The sequence below is a fragment of the Dipodomys spectabilis genome, unplaced genomic scaffold (genome assembly GCF_019054845.1).
Source record: "Dipodomys spectabilis isolate Male_0828 unplaced genomic scaffold, ASM1905484v1 ptg000002l, whole genome shotgun sequence".
Classification (NCBI taxonomy): Eukaryota; Metazoa; Chordata; class Mammalia; order Rodentia; family Heteromyidae; genus Dipodomys; species Dipodomys spectabilis.
The window spans coordinates 59,538,861-59,566,578 of NW_024870679.1; the positions used below are offsets into that span (position 1 = coordinate 59,538,861).

At 39.4% G+C, this 27,718-nt stretch overlaps 1 protein-coding gene across 1 annotated transcript; it reads left to right on the forward strand.

Moving 5' to 3' along the window:
- On the forward strand, positions 1-27,611 carry LOC122111431 (cytochrome P450 2J2). Its single transcript, XM_042684269.1, has 9 exons — positions 1-237; positions 8,310-8,472; positions 10,163-10,312; positions 10,697-10,857; positions 12,872-13,048; positions 14,988-15,129; positions 19,931-20,118; positions 22,967-23,105; positions 26,539-27,611. Exons 1-9 carry the CDS (start codon positions 28-30, stop codon positions 26,715-26,717), a joined length of 1,509 nt encoding a protein of 502 aa, XP_042540203.1. The 5' UTR covers positions 1-27; the 3' UTR covers positions 26,718-27,611.
- Positions 27,612-27,718: the final 107 nt, after the last annotated feature.

Here is a 27,718-nt window from a genome sequence, read left to right on the forward strand (position 1 = left end):
CAGACGCAGAGCGTAGACTTCACAGCTATGCTGGCGGGCCTGGGCTCCCTGGTGGCTGCCTTCTGGGCGGCTCTCCATCTGCGGACTCTCCTGCTGGGGGCCGTGGTCTTTCTGTTCCTTGCTGACTTCCTCAAGAACTGGCGACCTAAAAACTACCCGCCAGGACCCCGGCGCCTGCCCTTCCTGGGCAATATGTGTCAGGTGGACATAGAGCAGTCGCACATCCAGGCTCAGAAGGTAGGAGCTGACCAGGGTGCCTGTCCTGGCCTGCAGGGCAAGGGGCATCCGGGATCAGATGTCCTGCTGGCGACCTGGAAACCCCCTGAGCTCTCTCCCCCTACCTGGCACTGCCGTCGGTGGGCCTGCCCTTCCCAGTGCTGGAAATGAGTTCAATATAAATAGGACGTGAGGTCTTCACTCATTTAACTTGTGCTATTTTGCTAAGCAGACGGTATTGAAATGTGATTCCTTTATGTTACGATCCATCTACAGGCTACGCTGCCTGTGCACACGTAGAGACACCGACAACTTCCTCATTCCTTGGCTGCATTATCTCCCCCCCCCCCCTCCCCCATGAGTCCCTGGATCTCCGCTGTCTCCCCTGTCTCACTAAAGGAGTGATTTAAAAGTCAGTCCCGAGCTGAAACGTTCTTAGTCATTCTTACTGCCTACAAGTGGTTTTCACCTTCTTTATCAGTCCCTGGGACCCTCCTTGCTCAGCCTCTGTCCACCTCTATGAGCATCTCCAGGCCAGCACTTCCAGTCTCTCAGGACTTTGCATTCTTGTTCTCACAAACATCTGAATGGTCTCAAGAGTCCTCAGCTGACTCCCTGACACCCAGCATAGGCAGCTTAGAGAGAGAACACCATGGCTGGTGACTAAGGACATTAAATAAAACAGTGGATCATCAAGGGAAAATGGCTTAGACTTCAGGCATGGCTAGTAATTGTTTCCTCCTTCCTACTGATGCCTGGGGTGTTTTAAATACTTGCTTATTGATTCCAGAACAAAGGGACAGCATTTACACTCTAGCACAGAAACACTCAATGGTGGTACAAGTGATAGACTTAGTCATAAACTGTTAAACAAGTTGCAAGCACCAAATCTGTGTTTGTGTTAAAAAGTCAACTTTCCTGTTATCCTTATATTATTTCCAATCTCCAGTATATGATCTCTCTCTCTCTCTCTCTCTCTCTCTCTCTCTCTTTCTCTCTCCCTCCCTTCTTCTTTCTCCCTTCCTCTCTTTTTTTCTCTCTCTCACTATGTGGTCTAGGCTGTCCTCAAACTCACAATCCTTCTGCCTCTGCCTCTTGAATGATATGATTAGAGATGTGTGCTGCCACACTGGAATCCAGTATGCTTTCATTAGGATTTGGAGATATATTGCATATTAGTTCAATTATTTAAAATGCATCAAGGTCAATTTGATGATGTAAGAATTTGTCTTGCTGGATGCTGGTGGCTCATACCTGTAATCCTAGTTATTCAGGAGGCTGAGATCTGAGGATCACAGTTCAAAATCAGCCCAGGCAGGAAAGTCTATAAGACTTTTATCTCTAATTAATCACAGAAAAAGCCAGGAGTAGTGCTGTTCAAGTGGTGAAGTGCTAGCTTTGAGCAAAAGGGCTTAAGGATAGCACCCAGGCCCAGAGTTCAAGGCTCAGGATTGTCAAAAATAAATTAATTAATAAAATAAAAATGTATCTTGGTAAATATTACATATGTCTTTAAAAATGTATATTCTACTCTGCTTGAGTGGAGTATTCTGTAGATGTTAATTCCATCTCACTGGGTAATAGCACTTCTTTGATATACTCGCTGACTTCTTACTCTGTCCGTTACTGAAAAGGATATATTGAGGTTCTCCTTCTGATATGAGATGATCAGTTCTCCATTCAGTTCTTTTTCCTTTCAGTTCAGATAGCTTTTCCTTCACATGTTTGAAAAAGCCCTCTTTTTGTGGATAGTATGCATTCAAGATTAACACTTTCTTTTGACAAACCAACCCTTTAACTATTTAATGTCCCTAATTTTTCCATGGTAATTTTCTCTTTCCAAATGTGACAAATCTAGGCATGCCAAGTTTTTCTGGTTTGTATGTGAATGGCATGTCTTCATTCTTTAATTCTATTTAGCTTATATCATCTGATTTAAAATGAATAATTCTAGACATAATATGCATTGGTCATTTTTAAAATTGTTCTCATCTAAATGGTGAAATAGGTCAAGATACATTTTAGTTGTAAACTGATTTGTCAAATGGTAACTCCTTTGTATAACTTACATTTTAAAATATGTAACTTAAAATATTGCTCTCATCTATGTCTCACCTATTAAGAGATGTGAATAATACAATGAAATGTGCTTATTGATATGTAAGGGTTTTTATTTGTTTGTTTGTTCTTTTTTTGTTTCTGGTCGGTGGTGGGGCTTGAATTCTGGGCCTGGGCACTGTCCCTCAGCATTTCAGCTCAAGGCAAGTGTTCTACCACTCACTCGAGCCACAGCACCACTCTTGATGTTCTGGTGGTTAAATGGAGATTAGAGTCTCACAGACTTTCCTGCCCAGGCTGGTTTTGAACCGCAATCCTCAGATCTCAGCCTCCTGAGTAGCTAGGAATACAGACATCAGTACCTGGCATATGTAAAGATTTAAGTTCATAAACTCTATTGTTCTGTATTTTTTTTCTGTACCATTACCACTTACCATTTTCTCATAGGCTACTTTGTCACTTAAAAAATAATTCTACTTTTATTTGTCCATAGTAATTGGAACACAACTTTTTGTATCAGTTTTTCTGGAACTATGCTAAGTATTACAATGCCATATGAAGCTTACTGAACTTTTGCAAGCTCACTTCAAATGACCTACAGATATATTATAAATATATAGAACTCTTTATTATCCCCTTAATAAATGTATTAAAATATGTATTTCTAATACACTGAGACACATATTAGCAGTATTATAATTTGCTTTTGAATTCAAATGTAACTTTGAAAAACAATGAGGGAAGAATTTTTTATACTTGCTCACTTACTATATTTTCCATCACGCTTTCTACATTTCTAATGCTCCAAGTTTATAAATTCTTTTCTAATTTGAAGAACTTTCTTTAGAGATTCATCTAGTAAAGGAATTCTGAGGAGAAAAAAATATCTTAATTCTCTTTAACCTAAAGATGTCTTAATTTTACCTTCATTTCTGTGGTATAGTTTCACTAGGTTTAAGAATCTAGCTTGACAATCTCTTGTACTCAATATTGACACATTCAACATTGGAACATTTTGTGCTACTCCCTTCTGCCCTTTGTGGTTTCTGATGAAATCTCAGTTGTGATTTATATGTTTAGTTTTCATGAGTGCAGTAAGGAGATTTCGCCCTGCTGCTTTTCAGAAATTTTATTTTTATTTCAACACTGTTGAAAGTTTATGCTGTTAGGAATCTTCAGTCTGAAGAATTATACTTAGCCAGATGGCTGAGTTTCATCCATTCATTCCTCAAATACTTCTCTGTCCTTTTGGAACTCTTGGACTCTGATGGCACAAATGTGAGATGTTCTGGTATTGAGCCACAAGATCTGAGGCTCAATCTTTGTTTCCAATCCATTCACTCTGTGCTACTCAGATCAGATACTTTCTCAGTTCTGTAGATTCTTATGACAAAACTACTGTTACTGCGCTCTTCAGTGGACTTTTTATGTACCTCATTGTTGGTTTCTCTCCTAAACTTCTCCTCTGGTTCATGTGTTCATATTTTCTTTCTTTGCCCCAAATTCCTATTCTCTTATTGATTGTTTGTATAATTATTCATTGGAGCTTTTTTTTTTTTTTTTTGCAGGGGAGGTAAATGGTACTGGGGAGTAAACTCAGGGCCTGACATTGCTGGGCTTTCTTGCACCTATATCCAACTTTTTGCAGTTTAATTGGACAGAGAATCTTGAAGACTTTTCTGTTCTGGCTGCCTTCAAACTACAATCCTTCAGTTTTCAGTCTTCTGAGAACTGTAGCTGCAGTAGAATTACAGGCTTGAACCACTGACTCCAGACACTTCAAAATATCTACTATGCTAGAATTCCAAGACTGGCATTTATTCAAATATAAATTCTCCAGGTTCTTGGTCAGATGAGTAATTATGGACTACATCCGGACATACTGTATATTATATTATAAGTCTTTTACTTTAGATTTAGTGTTCATCATTAACTTGAGTAGGTAGCTTGTTGAAGTTACAAGAGCTCACTTTTGTGCGCTATTGTCCAGATGTAAGTTCATGTATAAAGCTATTCTGGAATCCTATACTTTTTCTAACAACTTCTACAGATTATTACACACTATCATCAGCACAGCTTGGGAAGAAGGAAATGGAGACAGAAAACAGGGACCTTTCAGGGTAAGGTAAACACATATTTACCATAGAAGGATAGAAATCGAAATTCTGCCCACATCTACTGGATGGTGGCAGTACACATTGTTTTTCTGAAGGAGGATGGTAGAAATCAGAATTCTGTCTCCAGACTCCTTGTGGTTTTACTAAAAGTCTGTTCCTTCTAGTTTGGCCCTGGTGGTCCACCATTGCTGTATTCTAGAAGTTCTGATCCATAGAAAGTGAAATGCAAGTAGTGAGTGAGCAGCTCTCATTAGTCTGTGATTCAGAAAGTACATATATAACCAATACCTACTTGCCACTGGCTACACCTAAAGAGGCTGGGAACTGTGCTTTTTGAAATTAGGAAGTCATGTGAACAGCTAATACTTTGGCAACGCCACCACTCAGGATAAAAATGAAACATCCTCATCCTTTCTATAATGGATGATACATTCTGTGTGTTGGAAAGAGCCAGGAGCTGTGTGCTATATCTCTGACACTTCATTTAAAAAATGACAATAATCAATAGATTATTATAAATATAAAACCCATTAATGAATATCAAGTAACTTCCAGGATACCTGGTATACTTATTACTTGTGAATATATTTTTCATCTATGCTCCTTCTTAAAAGACATGCTGCATTACAACCTGCATAACCCAGATGTTGATTTGATGCTAGCCATGATTTATGAAGTAGATTATACCTATAAGCCCACTCTATAGTCTCTGCTCCTCCACAACTTTCATTTTACTATAATCAGAGCTCCCATGCCTTTAATATCAGTAACAATGATGGGTTGAGCATTTATTATATTATCATGGTTACTTACAATAAGATAACTAAAGATGGAAACTAATGACATCTCCATTTTCTATATTTGGAAACTAAGACAAAGAAATGTTCAATAATTTGTCTCCAATTACACAAAGAGATGGAAGCAGAATCAGGTTGTATGACTTCCAAGGATATGCACACAGTCTTGGATAATCCTGTTAATATATGCAAGGTTTCTTAGAGAAGAGATCCATGACATATACTGAATCATCTAAAGATTCTGTCATTCATCAATTGTTAAGGGCCACTATTGTAATAGCTTATATTCATCTCCCTTGGTTGATTTCCTTTTTATTGGATATAACTGGTCTTAAGCATAAATATGTACACAGAAAGACATTTTGAAATGAAGTTTAATAAGAGAGGCAGAATTTTATCCTTCATTGTGCTTTCTGCTATGAATACATACTCATGGGTTCATGTGCACACCCCCCCACACACACACATGAGCAATGGGATCTGCTTACTTTATTTCAATATTTCAGATAATGATCCCTGAAATCATATTTTTAACTTTCAATTAGACTTTCATCTATCAGTATCTAGAGTAGCTTATCAATAGGGAAAAGAGTATCCTATACAAAAAATACTTAACAATGTATCTTTTTTTTTTTGTCAGTCATGGAGCTTGAACTCTGGGCCTGGGCATTGTCCCTCAGCTTTTCAGCTCAAGGCTAACACTCTACCACTTGAGCCACTGCACCCCTTCCAGTTTTCTGGTCGTTAATTGGAGATAAGAGTCTCACAGACTTTCCTGCCCAGGCTGGCTTTGAACCGTGATCCTCACATCTCAGCCTCCTGGGTAGCTAGGATTGTAGGCATGAGCCACCAGCACCTGGCTATATCATAATTTTTTAAGTACAAATAAAATTGAGTATGTATGTGTTCTATACACATACATTGCTCAATGCTAGGGTAAACTCAGAGTAACAGAGCCTTTAATCTACTGCTCGTGGGAGGGTAAATTGCTACAGTCTTTTCATCTCTTTGTCTTTATTCCGTTTTTTTCTTAAGTTTAACCACTTGTACTAAGTGAAATCTCTCTCATGCTTCATCACATGGTTTTTATGGCACAATCTTCATAAGAACTTCATAAGAACTTATTTTTCTAAACCTTCATTTTAATTTTTTTCAACACTTCATGATGTGGAGTTTCACTCGTAACATTAATTCCTCTGTCTCCTGTTGCTTTAGTTTGCCTTTCATAACTCACATTTTAATGCTTTCACTTCCTTTTTCTATTATTATTTATGATTTTAAGCTTGCTTTAGTTTCCTGAACCACCTTGTTTTTAACCCTCTATCTTCCTTACATTTTGCTTTTTTATTTTTACTTGTTTAAATTTTTTTTTTTTTTTTGGCCCATGCTAGGGCTTGAACTCTGAGCCTGGGTGCTATCCCTAAACTCCCCTTGCTCAAGGCTACCACTTGAGCCACAGTGCCACTTACCACTATTTCAGTGGTTACTTGGAGATAAGCATCTCACCATTTGGAGATAAGTGTCTCACATAGCTGGAATTACAGGTGTGAACCACCAACACCCAGCTACACTTTGCCTATTAGAAAATTGAAACAAATTTTTTAATCTCATACATCAAAAACTGTGCTCTGCCTTCGTAGATCTTCTCAGATATCTCCAGGGTCACGATCCATGTAAAGTAATTGGCTGGAAGATCCAGTGCATTTTAGGATTGCTAGGGCTCCAGGTGGTCATTTCATTTATCTATGCTGACCAGTTCTGTGAGTCTAGAAATACACTAAACAAATGACAGGTGGTAAACATGGGAGGCTGAAATTCAGTCAGACTACTGAATGCCTTCCAAGTATAATCTGACATTCTAGGTTGTATGCCTTACCTGTTAGGAGTCATTTACCTTAATCTGATATTCTCATCTGTTCTTTAGTGCATAACTAAAAATATCAAGAAATCCTGTAGGCAGAGTCGTAAAAATTCATCCAGCCTTTATGAAATGAATTGAAAATTCTACTTGATCTGAAATTTCTTAGAAGAAAGGATTTTTGCTTCTTGACCTTGCCTTGACTAGCAAGATAGGACAGCATGTGCGAGACATGAAACTAACAGAGGACTCTGAGTCAAAAAGGAAGCAGTGAATTCAGGCTTAGTCTTCTTAATGTGAGTGGAACATGGTGTGTGTGTGGCGGGGACTCATTTCCTCTGCTCTGATGGGCCCTTAGGTTCAGGAATCCAAGTGCAAGTTGGAGGTATGAGTCAATGGGAATGGAGATGAGAAGAGGACCATGGATACCTGGAGGAAGTGAGCTCTCTTGTTTGATACCATGTGTGGTTGAAACTAGATATGATCCAGAAGCATCAAAGCAGAGGAAGGATCTACTCAGGGCCGTCTCTTGGACAGACAGGCTAGAAAGAGCTATGAATACTGATCATACGCTGTCCTTCAATCCATCTTTGCATAAACGTTCATACTTGTGCATATTCTGGGGCATGCTCTTCTATTCTCTATCCTTTTTGTCTTCTCCAATCTCCTCTCACTCTCCTCTGTTCCAACATTTACACGAATTCTGAGGTCCTAGGGCCATCTCAAATTCATACCTTTTTTTCAAATCTAACTTAATACCTGGTAAATTCTGCTCCCAAATGAAAGTTTTGTCTCTTTGGCTACTTTACTTTAGCTTCAACTCATTTTCCTTTCAATTAGTTCACCTAACTCAGCTGCAGAGATTTCTCCACACCTCTTCTCCACCTTTCACTGTATTTTCCACTCCTAGCAAGTATTTCCTTGGCAAAATAGACATTTGATTGGTGCTTCATGTTCGAGACCCTGTTTATTCCACATATTTATATATCCTTATGCCTTATTCTATGAACACATGGTATACACTCCACACATACCCATCAAATATGTAAATGAATCTATTACAATGTAGACACAAATTTAAATGTGTTTTAGTGGCAAGAAGAAAAAAAACATCAGAAATACTCATATCAAACTAAAGTGCACCCTTCCCACACATATGAGCTCATACATCCCAGGATAAGATCTTCCCTTATATGTGTACCTGCCATTCCTGGACACACAGAGATGTACACACTCAATTTTGACTACTGTACTCCTTTTCAGTTGGTGAAGAAATATGGAAACATTTTAAGCCTGGATTTTGGTAACTTGAATTCAGTTCTTATAACTGGAATGCCCTTAATCAAAGAAATATTTATTCACTCGGACCAGAACTTTATAAACCGCTACGTCACAGCAGTCAGAGAACGCGTCTTTGGTGAAAATGGTAAGTTTCTTGACCACTAGAAACAGTGCTTGAAACTTTTATGGTCAAGTAACAGTGTCTCTGTGACTATCATTTCCAAACTTCTTAGAAGCCAGCCCCATTATGAAATGCCATCTGCTGAAGGAAGATGGATGGCTATGTTTCCTATGAAAGCACCCCTCAGCCGATTAGCAGGATTTTCTGCAGAGATTTGGGAGAAATCACATGTTCTTGGTTATGAAGTAACACCATCATCCAACTGTAACTAGGATAGAGTGTGTTCTCTCTCCTTTTTTCCCCTTTCCAGACCTCTTCCCGTAGGGATGCAGATATATTTCCTTCTGCTGCTCTTTTCTCTCTAGTTTCTTATGTTCTCTCTTTAGGGCTTGGAAACAGGCTTTCTCCAACCTTCCAGGTTGACTTACATACTAAAAATGATCATTAAATAAATGTACACATTTAAAAGTTGAAATCAGGGGCTGGGAGGGTGGCTCAGTGCTTGCCTCTCATGCATAAGACCCTGGGTTCAATTCCTCAGCACCACATAATCAGAAAAGGCTGGATGTGGCACTGTGGCTCAAGTGGTAGAGCGCTAGCCTTGAGCTGAAGAGCTGAGGGACGGTGCCTAGGCCCAGAGTTCAGGCCCCATGACCACCACCACCAACAACAAAAAGTTGAAATTAAAATCCCAAATCTTAGGTTGAAAAGTCTCTCTCGATTTGAAAAATAAAAATAAAAAACATTTCATTGGGAAGATAAAGGCCAAGGTAGAAATCAGAAGTGCTCTAAATGTGATGGTGACGTATGCCTGCAATCCTAGCTTCTGTACAGATGGAGGTAAGAGAATTACGAGTTTAAGTCCAGCATGGGAAAAGTTGATGAGATCCTACCTCAAAAACAACGTAAAAGCAAAAAGTAGGGGCATGGGCTACCAAACTCATGTGGTGAGTCCCTAATAGTGCCAAAAATTAAAAAGGAAAAGAGAGAGTAGGAGAATGTGACAGAATGAAAGAAAAGATGTAAGAGAGGGAAGGGGTGAGGAGGAGAGAGAAGGGGACAGGAGGGCAGGGGAGGGGAGGGAAGGGGACCGAAAGGGAGGAGAAGCAATTGAAAGTAACCTAGCACTACTTGTGCTGGGAATCAAACAACGATCTGAGCACAGCAGGATGTTCACCTCTCCCTGTGTGGCATGCTCATATGGAATATTAATCCTTCCTCCTTTCTTGAGTGACTTATGGCTTCTGGGGATAAGACCTCTCCTAAAAATCTTTCTTTGACTTCTTAAGAGTATTGATCTTCCTTGCCTGATATTCAACTTCACATAAATATCATGGGTTTGAAATAAGGGAGATTTGCATTTGAACATCTGGTTAGTTGATAGTAACTGTGTGATCTTCCAAAGGTTACTTTATTTTTTATGCCCTGATCTTTAGTTTTTCTACCACTAATGCACTCAGGGGATGGTAATATGCCTATAGAATTTTGTGTTCTGTTTCATAGGACATGAAAAATGCTTACTATAATTGACTAATATTGAAAGCCACTGACGTCACTCATGTCACCTGCAGAGGTGTTTCTCTGAAATGTTCATATGCTTTAATGTCCCTCCTGCTTTCATACACACGACTATGGAATATGACACATTAGTATCCATTTGCAATATATTTACATAAATCGTCAGAATACTACAATGCTAACTTTCATTTCCCAGGACTGATCATGTCCAATGGCCAGATTTGGAAAGAGCAGAGAAGGTTCACCCTGACAACATTAAGGAACTTTGGTTTAGGAAAGAAGAGCTTGGAACAACGCATTCAGGAGGAGGCCCAGCACCTTGTTGAGGACATAGAAAAGGAGAAAGGTAGGCATTTTTGTAGTACAGATCTACAAGATTGTGGCCCATTTGTTGTTCATTGACCTAATGCTGACAGGCTATCAAAGTCCTTGTCCAGCCATAATACTGTGCTTCAAGATAAAATAATAAACATCCAAACACAAACCTTCTGAAGGAGTGCTAGAATTAAGTACATAAAAAAGCACTAAACATACCATTGAATTTAAAATTGATCATCACTTTGACTTTCCTTGCATTGGATGATCTAGTGGTATGTCAGACACTGTTCAAAGTGTCATGTCCAGAGACTCTTCGGTGGCTCTCTGTAAGTATGTCCTCACTAGACTCTATAGAAAATAGAAACAAAATAGCGACCTACAAAGACTGATCTCTTCTCTCTTCCACAATTAGGACAGCCTTTTAACCCTCAGTTCAAAATCAACAATGCAGTTTCCAACATCATTTGCTCTATTGTGTTTGGGGAGCGTTTTGAGTACCAAGATGGCCAATTTCAGATGATGCTGAAGTTACTGGATGAGATTGTGTATTTGGAGGCCTCCATAATGGGCTTGGTAAGGAGTTTGTCTTTCCAGATGTTGAAGAAGAATATTGGGGCTGACTCTCTGATAGGTTCTTACTTCTTTTTTAGTTTTTCTTCAAGTTAAAATAAATTCACTTAAAGTTGAGATAATTTTATGTGAAACCCACCTATAGCACTTTTTAAATAAGATGAAAATGTTTACTACATACAAAGTCTGATGTTTCACTTAATATGTTTTTATGCCTCTGGGCTGGTCTAAAATGAACAACACTAATGCCATTGCTTTTGAGCCTTTTCTCTCCAAGTTCCCCCCAACATACCCATCTCCACCTCCTTCAGAGGCATCTTCTTAGCTTGAGATCATTTATCACCACATAAAGCTTTGCCATTCTTATACTCTGCTATAATAATTTTCACTAGTTTTCCTGATTAAATTCATTATACTATCATACCCTATTCTCCAATAACTTCCCAGAAGAATCATTCAATAGAGCAACCTCGAGGCTTTGGTCCTTGACTCCCAATTCTCAATGGCTTTCCAGATGTTCAAGTCTGACATTATTCTTCATTCCTGGAAGCCATCAACAGCCCCTGCAGAACCGTCACTGTTACCCTGGGCATTCCAGCCACAATGGCAATACACTGCCAGAAGTCATCTGGGTATCCACAGAATCTTCCTTCCTCTCAACTGCTCTCTTAGGGCAGGAAAAAAGGTGGAATTGTTGAACTGTAGACTAGCATAGCCAGGAGTGAAGAACCAGAAATGCAAAATAACCTTGAGAAGAAAATGTTTTCATTCTTATTTAAAAAATATTTTTATTAGTTATATTAGTTATATCAAGTAAGGGACTTTACTGAGTACTATTGTCTGCATAATTATAATTTAGGTGACTATAATTAGTAGGGCCTGAACATTGATGAAATAAGATTGGCCATATTTGATACATATTGGATCATGGCACACAGTGATTCATGACTAAATGCACTCTACATAGTTGTGCAACTTCCAAAGGTGAAGACCATTGTTTCCTCATGGGAGCAATAAAACAATTCAGTAATTGTAGATTGAGCAATTTGAGACCAAATCTTATATTGAAGATAGCAGGATTTAAAAAAAACACACCCACAAATTAATAAACATATATGTGAATGTAGTGAGAAAGCTTTAGGCACAGAACTAGTAAAAGAAAGAAGCCTAGAAAAATGGCCTAAGCACTTGGGGACAATTTCTCTCTAGAAGTGTCTCCCAAATTCCAGAAAAAGAGACCAAGAAACTGAATAGATATTTCCACAGACTCAACATTTTTAGAATTGTACAATATTGACTTGTATAAAAATTTAATCTCAAAATGCTATAGTTTATGAAATCAGAAGATTGATACTGCCAAGTTCTGATGGACAACCATCAGTTTGAAATCTTCAGATAACTTTTATGTCCATATATAACCAGGACAAGTGAATTCATGTGTCCACTTGAACAATTGGACAAGAAAAATATTTATTTCAGTTTTGCTCAGTTTTATTCATAACATCAAAACCGGAGAAACAGCTCAAATGGATCAACAAGCAGAGGCACATTTTTACAATGTCCTTAGTAGAGCATTGCATTGGAAGAATATGCAATGCACAGAGAAGAATCGGAAAACAAGCTGTAGAGATAGAAAGCTGCTATGGCTGGAATGCTCAAGGTAACAGTGATAGTTCTGCAGAGGTTGTTGATGGCTTATAGGCTAAAGAATCATGTCAGAATGCAACATAATGGAAAGTCAGTGGGGATTGGGAGTCAAGGACCGAAGCCTAGAGGTTGCTCTATTGAATGATTCCTCTGGGAAGTTATTAGAAGATAAGGTATAATGGTGCAATGAATTCAATAAGGAAAACTAATGAAAAGTGTTACAGTAGTGTGTGAGAATTGCCAGGTTTTATATGGTGCTATATGACTTCAAGCTAAGAATTGGAAGGAAGTGGAAGAAAAGACTATCTTTGAAAATAGAAAAAGTGGTGCTATATTACCCCATGATGGTTTTATTTTTTTTTTCAATTAGTTCTATGATATGTTTCCATCAATAATGAAATTCATTCCTGGACAACACCAAAAAATCTTCAGCAACTGGGAGAAACTGAAATTGTTTATTTCTCATGAGGTTGAAAAACACAAGAGAGATTTGAATCCTGATGAACCAAGAGACTTTATTGACGCTTACCTCAATGAAATGGCAAAGGTGGGCACACATATCTTTCATGGGTTCTACTCTTAAAGAAACAAAAGAAGTAGCCAGATGCTGGTGGCTTACACCTGTAATCCTAACTACTTAGGAGGCTGATATCTAAGGATAGATGTCCAAAGCCAGCCTGAGCAGGAAAATCATGAGATTCTTACCTCCAATTAGCCATTTAAAAAGCCAGTGGTCAAATTGTGGCTCAAGTGGTAGGATGCTAACCTTGAGCAAAAACCCCAGGGACAGTGTGCCCAGACCCTGAGTTTAAACTCCAGGACCAGCACAAAAATAAAAGAAGAAGAAGAAGAAGAAATAGTAAGATTTCAGTTTCCAATTGCTGCTGCAACGCTACTACCATCAGGCTGGAATAATATAACACCAATTGGTTCTTAAGTAGTTTTGGATGACTGAAGCTTCAAATGAATTCCCTTGCATTTAAATCTAGGCATTGGCTTCATTTTGGAAGCTCTTTGATGAATTTGTCCATGATTTTCCCAGACTCTACTTTTTCTTTGCCGGTGGCTCTTTTTTAGATCTCTAAGGATAGGAGTACAGTATTTTCTCTCCTCTAATCTCTATTTTTCTTTTTGCATCTTTCCTAACTGGGTTTGACCCCCTTGTTGCTGCCTTAGAAGGATGAGATTCTCATCTCACAATCCTGAAACTCATCATACATGCATAGTCCCTTTTTTGACTAAAGTAATATGCACATAAAGTAATATGCACAAATTCCAGGGATTGAAATGTAGACATTTTGGTGATCATGATTTATCCTACCACGTTGAGTAAACCTATCTGTACTATTTCAGAAGTGCAAGATAGCATAAACTCTGGGATATGAAGACAAATCAAAATAAGAGATTTTTTTTACACTTTGCAAAAGGCCCTGAGAATAAAAATTCTACCTTTTCATCCCCCATGTTTTAGCCCTTACATCTAAAGGAGCTGTTCATAAGAAAAATTAGCAATTGAGCCTCAGTGCTCATTTTTTATTGTCACTTCAGCCTGAGGCCATCTATTAGCTATCTATGCCTTCTCTCATCCCACACTTAAGACTATGAGTAAAGTTGAGCTAGATACCAGAGTTTCACATAAAGGTCTCAGTGGGACTTCAGTGTGCTCGATAGCTCCTATAGCACACACTTTTCAACGTCATCAGCAATAAACCAGAAAACAGCCAAACTGAGTTGTCTTTGAGCACAGAAGTCCCCTGGCCAATGAACATACTAAATTTGTGTCACAGTTATTGATTGTTCTGATGATGAGTTCCTCCTTCAGGAAACAAGCTGGTGAATTTCTTTCATTCTTTCTCTTTATGTGACTGACATACTAATAGAAGCATTGTTTCCTTCTGGAGGAGGAAACTTCACTTCTCATATAGTGTAGGGTGAGGGATCATTCACATTAAGAACAATGTTGACAAAAATGAGCTGTCTAGAAGAAGGTGGGTAAGATGATGGAAAATCCAAAACAATGAATCGTGGAGACAGAGAAGTTGCAACTGGGCAAGATGAATGAGGAGATAGAAAGGTTATATTGCTTCTTACTCACTATGGATATCAATACATATATATATTCATTATTTTCCAAGTGTTCTTTTTTCCATCTCACATAATGTAGCCTAATAACAGACATGCTTGATATTGGATGCCATGTTTGTCTCATTCACATCCTATTTTCCTGCCTCTCTAATGAAATTTTTCTCTCAAACTACAAGCTTAAGAATTGGTTTAGTTTTCATCCACTCGAGTGCTTGGAGCTGGCTGTGGGCCCCTAGCAGTGGGGCAGGACACAGCTCCAGTATATTGCTCCTTCTTGAGGAATACAAACTGGTTTCTCCTGCACACCTTTTCTTCCAAATTCTTGCCATAGGGTAAAAGCCCTTGTATGTTGTAGAAAATACCAATGCTCTGAATAAACCAATGCATACTGTACTTTGTAGCACCCAGACAAGAATACTACAAGTTTCCATGAGGAAAATCTCATCTGCTGTACACTGGATCTTTTCTTGGCTGGAACTGAAACAACTTCTACAACATTGCGATGGGGTCTGCTGTACATGGCCCTAAACCCAGAAATCCAAGGTGAGCAGGTAACCAGTGTACCTAGACCAGCAAAGAATGGAGCTCATGAAACACATGGCTCAGATGGGGGCCAGAGGCTAGCATGATAGCAAGGAAATGTAGGTAAAATAGCCATGAGGTGGTATACACTTGATAATGGGCACGTTCTTCAGATGATCTGTGAAGATGGTGATCAGTTCTGCAGCTACGAATTTGAGATTCCCTACCTGCAAGAACCCCAAGGTCAAAGAAGGGAAGAGTGAAATGAATTAACTTTGTAAACAGATCCCCATGAAGAGTTACACATTCATATGAAAAGCTAGTGTTGCTTTTCCTTTCATTTTAGTAGTATCTTCCCATTTCCCCCTAGATGTTGTTCAGTCCTCTTAGTCTGGTACATGATACACTCTGATATGTCTGTAAGGCTCAGAGAAAGAAGACTTCCATGGGGATCAGGCAGAAGAGCGTTCCTTAGGAGAACCAAATCACTGGCCTGTACCATTATCTCTCATGCAGAGAGAGAACTTACAGTGGGGAGAGATTATATAGGGGAAGATGAGAAGGAGTTGTAACTGGAGTGGATGAGGAAGTGACCTCAGAGCCTGGGGGACCTCCACTGCCCCCAGGTACCCCAGGTACCTGGGTTACAGGTGCTGGGCAGGGACTTCTAGGGGGGAGCACTTGTAGTCTTGCATGGAGAACAAAGTGGGAGAAGTCTTCTTGCGGTTTCACATGGAGTGAAAACAGGAGAAGGAGCCATTTTTCTGGGGTGGACCTAACAATGTCCTTTCTACCTTTGTAATGAACATCAACATCCCTTTCCCTACAGAGTGACTTTGATAAAATTATATTTCAAATTACTCCATATTGTAAACCCGTTATCTATTTTAAGAGAATCTGCTCAAATATTACCCCTCTAAGACACTTTAACACTCCTCCAGCAAATTGCTAGCTAGGAATTCATTTGCATTTTCTTCTCCAGAGATTCCCTAATGTACCCCAAGCCATGTAAATTGCATTTTATTTTTATATCTTCCCCCATAGACTATCATCCCTTCAAAGAGAACAGCCATTCCCAACATATGTCTGCTTCTGGATTCTGGATCCTTTTGAGCAAGTAGAGCTAGGGAGGGGAAAGGTCATTGTAGTGTTTTTCAAAATGTGTCAAGCAGTTTATTAATGAGGCATACAGTAGTTTAGTTTATCAAGACCAACTATTTTTCCCTAGGCTAAAAATAGAATAGAAAAGATCAGAGTGCTTCTTGGGTACTAAAGATAAATTTTTCCCATGATACCTTCTTTCATATATTGAATCATAACATAAATGTTTTTATGTATATATATTTATGTATATTCATCTTGGGTTGTTGTTTTTTTGGGGGGTCCGGTTGTGGGGCTTGAACTCTGGGCCTGGGCGCTGTCCCTCAGCTCTTCAGCTCAAAGCTAGCACTTTACCACTTGAGCCACAGCGCCACTTCCAGCTTTTTTCTTTTTGCTTATGTGGTGCTGAGGAATTGAACCCAGGGCCTCATGCATTCAAGGCAAGCTCTACCACTGAGCCATCTTCCCAGACCCTCATCTTGGGTTGTTTTTAAAATGCATTTCTACCTAAGATTTTTTTTTAACTTTAGAAGATAATGAGTTCAATACAGATTGGCTTCTGGAGCTAAGGCTCTCTATTGTGAATGGATTAAAGTATTAGGAGTTCACACTCCTGTTAACAGTAACCAACACAGTCCATGTATTAATTTACTATAAATTCATAAACAAAATATGCAATACACATGAAATGGAATTCTGACATTAAGCCCTAAATAATCAAACCCCCATTCATGGCTATAGCATGGATCAATTTTGAAGATATATACTAGTTAAATACACCAATCACATAAGAAGTATTCTTGTAATAGTCCACTGAAATGAATAATCTAGAACAGTCAGATTTACTTAGACAGAAGGTAAAATGTTAGTGGCTACATGCTAGGGAAGGAAAAAGCAAAGAATTATTTAATGGGGTTTCAGCTTTATATGACCAAAAAGTTCTGGTGATTTGTTTTGCTGAACTGTACACTAAAAATGATTAATATAAGCTAGGAATAGTAGAAGACACCTATATACCCAACATTTGGGAAGAGGACTTAATAATCAAGTATGAGCTCCTAATGACTTAATATGCCTATTTTCTACCACGAGACCCATTCACTATGAAACAAATGTGACTCATAATCTGCTTACTGAATATTTGTTTGCCTATATCCAGTATAATAACCATTTTACAGCCAAGTGATTTTTATTCTTTTCACAATTATTTTACTATCTTTATATTCATTAGAAAATAGTCTACAGCTTAATTAAAAATAGAAGAACAGCTCTTGCAGGCAGGAGCGCAGCCTGGTTGAGTAAAAGGCAAGGAAGCCTTGGAAAACACACACTGAAGTTTCCATTGTCTATAGTCTTATTTAAAAAGAAATCAGAACCCAGAGTTGAATGGACAGAATGGAAAAAGAACAACAAAATCCTGTAAGTGTTCTGGCCCAAGTGTTGTCCAGACAGAGGGAGTAGAAAGAAAGACTAAAAAGAGAACGCTGTGTTAAATACTGAGCAGGAGCCAGGCAGGGTTTTAGAGACCACTTAGTCTATATACATGGTGAAGATTCTCTCATCCTCACCCTATTTGATCACAGGATAGAGTTGGGAAATTACTTTGAGTCAGAATAATAGCAGCACAGATCATAAAACATCAACATTCTGTGGTCACCTGTCTCTGGGAATATCCTGCAAGGTTGCCTAGTGCTTGTTCACCAAGAGCTTGTTTCACCAGGAAAACTTGGCGAGCTGCAGAGAAAAGTCTGACTCAGAGACTTGGTAATTCCATTTGGAGAAAAGTGACTCTAGTTTGTTGAGAGGAGTGGAAGTATATTCATGCAAAGCTCTGAGAGAGAAGGACCAGAAGGAGAGAATCACAAAGCATTCCACTGCAGCTGTGTGTCCTTGTCCCAGAACCAGACACTCAAGAGTCTCTGGAGATTAGTCTAGCAGTCTGTTTACAATCTGCCCTAACCAGTCCAGTTCCGAAAAGTAATGACCACCAGCTCACCCCTAAAACTCACTCTCTGACTGGAGGCAAACAGCACAAAGGGAAGCAGAAGGAGCCAAACTAACTGGGGAACTGCTCCCACTGGATGCCAGCTTGCCAAATAGGTCAAGGAAAGGCAACTCTGAGCTCACATTAATGGCATGCATAGAGGATTAGAAATTCATCCCCTTTTATTATTTAAACCATTTTATCTGTTATTTCCCTTCATGTCTTTTCTTCTATCTGTCGATAGACTACTTTCGAATAGAGACTTCTTTTTTCCTATTTTTCTTTCTTTCAAACTAGCTTTCTTTCTTTCATTTGTTGTTTGTTTGTATGGGCTATGAACTCAGGGCCTCACTCTTGCTCAGCTCTTTTTCCACACAACTCGTGCTCTACCACCTGAGCCACATATTCAGCAAGATGTGTGTGTATGTGTTCCAATAAAGTTTTATTTAAAAAAACATGATAACATTAGGATTGTTGTGACACCTTTTTGTTGTTGTTAGCCGTAATGGGGGTAGAAGTTAGGGTTTGGTAACTTTCTAAGTGGGTGCCCTACCACTTGAACCATACGACCAGCCTGGATGATTTTTTTCTGTTAGTACAGAGGGGCTTGAACTCAGGGCCTGGGAGCTGTCCCCGAGCTGTCCAAAGCTAGCACTCTAGTACTTGAACTACAGCTTCACTTCTGGACTTTTGGTGGTTAATTAAAGATAAGAGTCTTGAGTTAGCTTTGAATAGTGATTCTTAGTTGTTTCTTTTTTCTTTTCTTATTGAGATTAAGTGATTACATAAATTTCACAAATTTCACAGTATTGTGGGATAGTGATATTAGTTGAAGTCACAAACACATTTTAACTTCAGCAAGACTTTTTTGCTAGTAAAATGGAGATGGAATTTCATGCACTAGTCTTCCCAGGTTGACTATGAACCACAATCCTCCAAGTCTCAGCCTTCTATGTCGCTAGGATTACAAGAGGGCATTCGGAGGTGATGTCTTTGGGATATGATTAATCCTCATAAGAGAGGATCGGTGATCTTACTGAGGTGGTATCAGATTGCTGCTTTGTTCCTTGCACATGTAAGGACACAGCAGGAGGGGTCATCTGTGAGGCAGACTGTGGGTCCTCACCAGACACCACATCTGCTGGTGCATTGAGACAGGACTTCACAAGCTCCAGAATTACACGTTTGTGCTATTTACAAGCCACTGGGTGCAAGGCATTTTGATATAGCAGCTCAAACAAGATAAGCTATTACTGTGAGCTTAGCCATGCTTATCCTTGTTACTTCATTCCTTAGCCTTCATTCCTTGTTACTTCATTTGCTTAGGAAAGTGAAAGATGTGACACTTTTTTTTAATAAGCCAATGAGTGGGTTAGGGATCATTTTGTTTATTTTCAATCTGGTCACCTTGTTTTTGAAGTACCATTAGTGAGATCTAGAAGACCACTCTAGAAAGAAAGAATAAAATTGTAAAAGAAGCCAGGTGCTGGTGGCTCACTCCTGTAATCCTAGTTACTCAGGAGGCTGAGATCTGTGGATCACAGTTCAAAGCCAGACTAGGCAGGAAAGTCTTATTTCCAATAAACCTTTGGAAAACCAGAAGTGGCATTGTGGCTCAAGTGGTAGAGCACTAGCCTTGAGCTGAAGAGCTGAGGAACAGTGCCCAGGCCCAGAGTTCAAGACCAAATGACCAAAATAAAAATTGTAAAAGTAACAGAACTTCCTATTCTCTTCCAGAGAAAGTACAGGCAGAGATTGACAGAATGGTTAGCCGGGGGAAGCAGCCAAGCTTGGCAGACCGAGAATCCCTGCCCTACACTTACGCTGTCATCCACGAGATACAGAGAATGGGGAACATAATCCCCTTGAATGTGCCCAGGGCAGTGACAACTGATACCACATTGGCCGGGTACCACCTGCCGAAGGTAACCAGGCACTACCAGGGTCAGATCCTAATTCTGTGTGAGTTCATCAAAATGAACCTGAAACTGAAAAGTGACAGGTATTTTGTGTTCCAAGAAATCACTTAAATGAGGGGTGTGATTGTTTTATCTGCTCTTGTATGCCACATGTTTAACTATTATGTGAAAAGGACAAGGGAATATTCCTGGGCCAAATATGCTTAGAGGAAGCCTGGATTTGTTTCTTTTTTCCTTTTTTTTCCATTTTCTTTCTTTAGTTTTTTTTTCTATGTGACTTCTTAGCATTGTTACTATGCTAATGTGCACTGTGACTCTCCTTTAGCAGACAGCAGTCAACCATTCATTCCATCACATTTTGCCATGTAAAACACTTTTCTTTGACAGCTAGAGCATCTCTCAGAACCAGAGAGTACTGCCAATTTCTGTGTAGGATCTTCTGCATTGGAGACCTGCTGGGTCTAATGACACACTGATGACAGTGGTTCTACTATAAAGTTGCCACGGGGAGTTTTCCAGCTCTTAAAGCAGTGCCCATGGTGGGCACTTTCTTCTCACAAAGGAAACTGGTTTAAGCTCTGTGTTATTAATTATTGGAAATGGTGAGAAAGGAGCATATACTCCTTAAGTAATCATTTTGCACTGTAGACTACTAGCCTCATATAAATTGCCTTACTTAGTTGCTTATTTGTTTGTTTTTACAAAGATTATGATTCCTATCTTATTGACCAGGAATTTGTGGCTCAGGTAAGTTAAGCTTGCATGAGAGCTCTCCACCTCAAATTCAGGGGATTAAAGATACAGAACCAGACCTGTCTATCCTTCACAAGCTAAGAACTGGGGAATGTCTACTCCAGTGGCCCACAAAAATCATTGATCTGACTCTGCCAAAGCAACCTCGGATGAGACTTGAACTAAACTAAATATAGGAGCATTGTTTCATAACAACATGAGCATCAGTGCTATCAAACATAAACATGGAAAATGGCTCTTGGCAAATAAAAGAGTTCCTGGTCCTTTCGCAAAAAACAAAACAAAACCTGTCTTACTTTAAGTTTAAAATGAATTTCCTTTCCATTTTTCTGCATTGTTCCCTATCAAATTTCCTGAAGAAGCTGTGCGTGTGTTTGTGTGTGTGTGTGTGTGTGTGTGTGTGTGTGTGTGTGTGTGTGTGTGGTTGTTGTTGTTTTGTATTTTCCCTCCTTACAATACTGCGGGAGTCCAGGACCTTGTACTTGCTAGGTAAATACTCAGTCAGTTGAGCTGCACCAAATCCTGAGCAAGATAAGATGCTAGTATGATCAAGGCCATAATGACCTTCTTATTCCACTCTTTAGCCTAACCACACTTAAGGGAAGCTAAAGACTTTACATTCCTTTAAATAACCCCACGAATGGGAATATTTCCACACTTCACAGATCCCTGACAGACACGACTCTTAAGATTTCCATAGAGAGCTCTCACAGGTGCCCTAGTGTCCTCTAGATCTCTGTAGAGAGCACGGGTTGTCTAGTATCTTTATCCAAAGTGTAAAATTGCATTATCTTCCCTTGTTTCTGATCTTCTTGGTCAGCCTGTATGGGTCTAGTTGTTTAACACCCTCTGGATGGCATTCTTTGGGACAGTCTCCAGAGCTAAAAGCAGAAGAGCAAACCCAGCAGACTGCTTGGTGACAACTTCAGCGCTAGGGAAGCCTCTGCTGCACTTCCTGTTGCCTTACTCACTGAGCCTCTTGGGCTGGAAGCTGGGGGCGGGGGTGAGTGTGTGGGGGGGAAGCAATTCTTCAGCTGCTTTTGCTTTCTTTAGTTTGTGTTTACCATTCATTTAATTCCAGTGATCCACCTCTCCTTTACAAAACTCCTACTGAAAAAATTTTGCTTCTATTTTAATAACCATTCAGGGCACTGAGAAATCTAGTTGACTATATGAAATGCAGGCTAGGAGCCATGGCTTTGACTCAACATGTTTTTCCAGTGATGGTTCAACCTGACAGTTTAATCACACTGTGATTCTGAGGACATTACTCAACCTTTAACAGCCTGAACTTCATCTCCAAAAGGCATTTAAATCCACCTCACTGGATCTATGGAGGGGTGAAATGACATTAAACATGTGGAGCTTCATATTCATAATGATGGTTATTATTTTTTGTTAATCCAACCATAGCAGGAGCTTGGACAGTAGGAAGAATGGCACAGGTGTCTCAGGTAAAGAGACATTTTTCCATTCAGAGTGGAGGGAAGACATTGCAAAATGGAAGGGAAGGCAACATAATTAAATACCATTCATAGAACTTTGTCCTCAGCATGTGAAGTAGAGGATGAGGACATAAGCGGAAGTTCTAGGAGAGCAAGGTGCCTGAACTAAGGTAGCAATGGGAAGAATCTAGGTGATGAAATCCAGAGAGATAAAAAGGAGGACCAGCCTTATGTAAAGAACGACTGCTTTACGAGGCAGTGGCAGGAAAAGCTTGACTCTGCTCACCCCAGGCAATTTGCATTCATCAATGTTTGTTTCCCTGGGCATCTGTTTCTTTCGGGAAGCTTGTGATGGTATTAGGTAAAGCATCCTCAACTCTTGGAGAAGGGATGGAGAAGCAGCCATTGTCTAACTGCAATGGGTCTCATATCACAAGCAGCATAACTGATTTTGATCACATATGGACTGACCACCTGTCACATTCTTTCTACATGGTCCTGTACAAAACAGAGAGTTTGTGGTATTGGGATCAGCTGATAGCAGATACATGTGAGGAATTCAGGATATGAGCAATCCTGGACAACAAAGCCTGAGGACCACTGCCCCTCTACTTGTATGAGTTCCAAGGTATCCAATGTTGTGCTTCCTTTTCCAGGGGACCATGATCCTAACCAATTTGACTGCACTACACAAGGACCCCAAAGAGTGGGCCACCCCAGACACCTTCAATCCAGAGCATTTTCTGGAGAACGGACAGTTTAAGAAGAAGGAATCTTTTCTCCCTTTTGGAATAGGTGAGTTGTGATGAACAGGAGTGAGGCAGTAGAGTTCTACCCACATCCTCCCCTCTTCTTCTTGCAGTCCTCTGCTTTACTTGCATATCATCCCATGACCCTGCCCAGGGAAATTTCATCTTGCTGTAGTTGGAGTCCAGCATGGCTTCCGACCAGGCTCATTTTCAAAGCTTCCTTCTTTCCTCTCATGGAGACTTTCCCCCTCTTGGGTCTGTTCTCCACCACACTTCAAACAGAAATCCAAACCCTGAATGTTGCTCACAAAGAATCTTACAGCTTTTAAGATTATATATTAAAAATAAATTTAGGTCCGAGTCCAGGACTTGAACTTGGTCCCTGATGGTTTTGCCATTGGCTGATACTACGGAGTGATGCTTCCAACCCCTAAATTTATCAACTTTAAATATTTTTAATGTTTTTTTTTAATGAGGCATTGGGGAGACTTCAAAGATAGGGGCACACTATGTGCCATTAGGACAATAGGCAGTATGTCTAATGCTGCCTCTAAATGAACCTGAACTAGATTTGGTTCAAACCTGTACTTATTTCCTGAAAGATATAACTCCTCCCCCTTCTCTTTCTTTGGTCATGGGCCTTGAACTCAGGGACTGGGCGCTGTCCCTGAGCTCTTTTTGCTCAAGGTTAGTGTTCTACCACTTTCAGCTACAGCTCCATTTCCAGTGTTTGAATAATTAATTGGAGATGGCTTCTCTGATTGGACTAGCTTCAAATCATGATCCTCAGATCTCAAAAGTAGCTAGGATTATAAGCATGAGCCACTGGCACCCAACATTCTATTACCTACATGTGTATACATATGTATACATACATATACATGCATATTGTAGAGTGAAAACAGTGAACTCTCTATTATGCTTTTGAGCCATCTAGTTTGTGAAAGAGTATCATAAGCCATAACATCATGAAATAAATAACAAAATGCATTTGCCTACTCCTGAAACTATGCTAGACATATTGCATAGATTATTTTCAGTAATTTCCACAGTCATTACTGCCATAGCTATTTACTAAGCAACTATTATATGATAAGAAGTCATCTTTGAAGAATATTAGTCAATGAAACAGAAATCAAATCAAAGTTGGACTATGTAGAGCCATGTAACGCTACAAGGTTCAAACTACAAAAACCACTTTAGAGATAAGGAAACTAAGGTAAGCAAAAAAGGAAAGTAAACTAATAAATTTATGTAACATTGCTAAGACTCCATAGTAACCAAATGTATCAAAAGCTACAGCTTATCGTCTACCTGGCACTGTCTCTGTGATAAATAAAACTTATCTGGAACCCTCACAGTGGGACTGATGATGATGTACTTATCTAGAATTTAAATTATACCTTACTTTTATGAAGCAGTCTCATTTGCTGCAAATGAATGTTAGGCTCAGGCCGGGGAGGAACTGCAATTTGACTGTATGGAGTTTGACCCTGTGCTTGGCTGTCCTGGTTATTTATATGTTCTTTTTCTTTCCTCATCTTTTTCTAAGTTATCTCTGGGTTCCTGTTGCACAACTCATTCTAATCAGAAGGCTGATAGAAGTTGAAGGAACTTGCGCCAGTTTTGCACTGACAACAATTTCAAGTTTTGTATTTACAGCCTAAAGTTTCAGATATATTTCAATATACTTCAATTACTACTCCTCCTCTTGATTCTTGCATTAGGTTGTGAAATACTGAAACCCTAGAAATGCTTTTACCTTCTGTCTCTTGCATTTTTGGTGAGGGGAATCTTCACAAAATCAAATTCAGATTCAATTGCCTCAGATAATCTCACACTTTTCTCTGGGCACCCTGTGGTTAATAATGACAGAGAAAAAGGTTTGTATTCTTCTTTCTTCATGTAAGCTGACTCAATAAGACAAAGTTGTTTCTATCGAATGTCATGGATTGGTAGACCAGGGTGTGTACATCTCGAATTTTTATACTCCTAGTTTAATTCTCTCTCCCCATGACAATTCCAGACCTGCCTACCTCTTTAAGGCCCCCTTTAAAGTCACAGAGTGCATACTATATATGTTGATACTACATTGCTGCATTACACATAGTCCCAAACAGTATTATTTAAGAAGCATGCATTATTTCACACAAGCATGAATGTCAGATATGCAGCTTTACTGATCCTACCTGTCTTCTATAGAGGGCCAGTTCACTGGAAGCTATTCGAGGATGACCTAAGCTGAACAAGTGATACTCTTTTCACATTTACTCTCATCCTCTAGCAAGCCAGCCTGGCTGTTTCCATGGTCTCTTGATGTCCAAACTTGGAACTGGCACATCATGACTTCCACTGTCTTCTTGTGGCCAGTTCAAGTCATAAGTCCAGCCCCAGTTCAAGGGAAGGAGAAAATCCTACATCTGATGGGGTTTGGGGGTTAGCTCTGAAATCATACCACAAATAACATTACCTGGGGCAAGGTGGAAATTGGAGCCCTTTTGCTGTCATCTCTCTTTCTGATGGAAAAGAATTAAATGCAGAGATGGAAAGCAATTACCTTGGAAATCCTAAAGAAGTCGAGGAAGAATAGAACCAATTTTATTGAACAGTAAAACTGAACCTAAAAAAAAAAATTCACTGCATCAAGAAATGGTCAACACTGCTGTCTGGGTTTTCTACCACATTCTTATTTTTAACATTCAACTACTTTGCAACATGCTTTCTTGAACTTTCTAAGGGTAGCTTTCTGCCACTATCTCCCAAAACCTTAAATTCATTTCAGAGTGAAATATGCATTTGTCTGAGCTGCAGGAATAACCAACATATATCTTGTTCTAGAAAAGTCTAACTCTGAAGCCTGCATTAAGTCTCAAGGCAAACAGTTCACTGCGAGCCCTGGTAAAAATGAAAGTATAATAAGTACATACTCCAAGGTGCAGTGAAAGTGGGTAGGCATTCAAGCATTCCAGTGAAGTGACTGAAGTTCCAACTGTAAGATCAGCATAAAACCAAGAGAAATGACAGAGCTAGACATATATCCCAAGCAGTATAAAAAATAACTTGTATTTTAAACAGGGACACATGGTAGGGAAATTGACCAAGCTAAGCAGTATCTCTTTCCTTCTGTCCACATATCTGCATATGTAACAAAGCGGGATGTGATGAAGGCAGTTCTGGGTATGAGCTGAGAGGAGGAGGCTCCATATTCAAGACTGTGTTGGGATCACAGGCAATTTGCCACAGGCAATTTCACCTGTGACCCTGAGACCTTGCAAAATGAAAGATAATGAATAACCAGATTTCTAAATCAGAGACCTGAGTCTAGGAGCTTTCAAGATGGATATATGGTCACTCATACCACACACTGAACAGCAAAGAAAATGGTAAAAGGCAGAAAAAGAATTTTTGCTAAGTCCCTGAAGGCTCCAATAGTAGCTGTAAAAATGACTCATCTTTCTTTGTTTTGTTTTTTTTTTCAGGAAAGCGAGTTTGCCTTGGAGAACAATTAGCTAGGTCTGAGCTCTTTATCTTCTTCACTTCCCTTGTGCAAAAATTTACATTCAGACCTCCAAAGAATGAGAAACTAAGCCTGAAGTTCAGACCTGGCCTCACCCTTTCCCCAGTGAGCCACCGCATCTGTGCCATCCCTAGACCATGAGATTGTAGGAGAAGGAAATTGAAAGGAGACCAAGAAAAAATGGTGTGTGCCCAATCAGATATAAAGGGAGAAAATGAAGCTTGGTTAGAAGAAAGATAAGAGGAATTGGGTCAAAGTATACAGAGTCTCATTTTCCACACTACTATTGTTTCCCTATCAGCTTTGTGCAAATCATTTATGTGGTCTGTGTTTTATCTTTAAATCTCTGAGGTGACAGGAGAATCGTGATTTCTTGACGAAACAAAGTTTTGGTTTTTTTTACAAGAATCAGGGGATATATTAGATTTAAAGTGGTTTATAAGCCATAATCACATCATAAAACTAAGCTATGCTTTCTTGCATAGACATGTATTTGTGTGTAGGTGTTCAGACAGCTCGAGTGAACATGCTGAAAAGGAATCAGTGAGTCAGACATGGCACTTTGAGAAAATCCAGAGTTTGCCAAAAGGCCTCTCCTATGTCTCAGAGCTGTGCGCACATGATCTGGATGTTGACTGGGATGCCCAGTGAAGCTTCCAAACTCCAACATATTTTTAAGAATCTGGAAGGCCATACACATGCATGGACTGGAAAAGATCTAAAATGCCTTCGTCTCTCACTTGTAGATGACCTTGAAGGTTTAAGTAGGAATTGTAGGATAAGATAGAGCAATGAGCTTTCTGTTGCAGATTAAATGGTATAAGCCAACCTACACCTTGTATTTTGGGAGAGAATGCATGATAAAAGAGTTCAATGCATGTGATAAAAATGGACTCAAACCCATGGAACAGTATGCCAGCAGAGCAGAGAATCCAGTGATTGATTGTGATGAAAAATGGGACTTTTTTTTTTTTTTTACAAACTTAGTCTAAAGTCTCTAAACATGAAGCAATAAAATAATAGCTCTTAAGTTAATGTACGCTGTGTCTCATTTCTAGAGTTTGACATATCATTTAAAATTCCAGAATTCTCAACAAAACTTATGAACCATGCAATGAAAGGAAAACCATAATTCATTCATA

Coding starts and splice junctions, on each gene's coding strand:
- LOC122111431 (XM_042684269.1), top strand. CDS start 28: ATGCTGGCGGGCCTGGGCTCCCTGGTGGCTGCCTTCTGGGCGGCTCTC. Junction 8,473..10,162: donor ACGCGTCTTTGGTGAAAATG/GTAAGTTTCTTG, acceptor TTCATTTCCCAG/GACTGATCATGTCCAATGGC. Junction 15,130..19,930: donor CCTAAACCCAGAAATCCAAG/GTGAGCAGGTAA, acceptor ATTCTCTTCCAG/AGAAAGTACAGGCAGAGATT.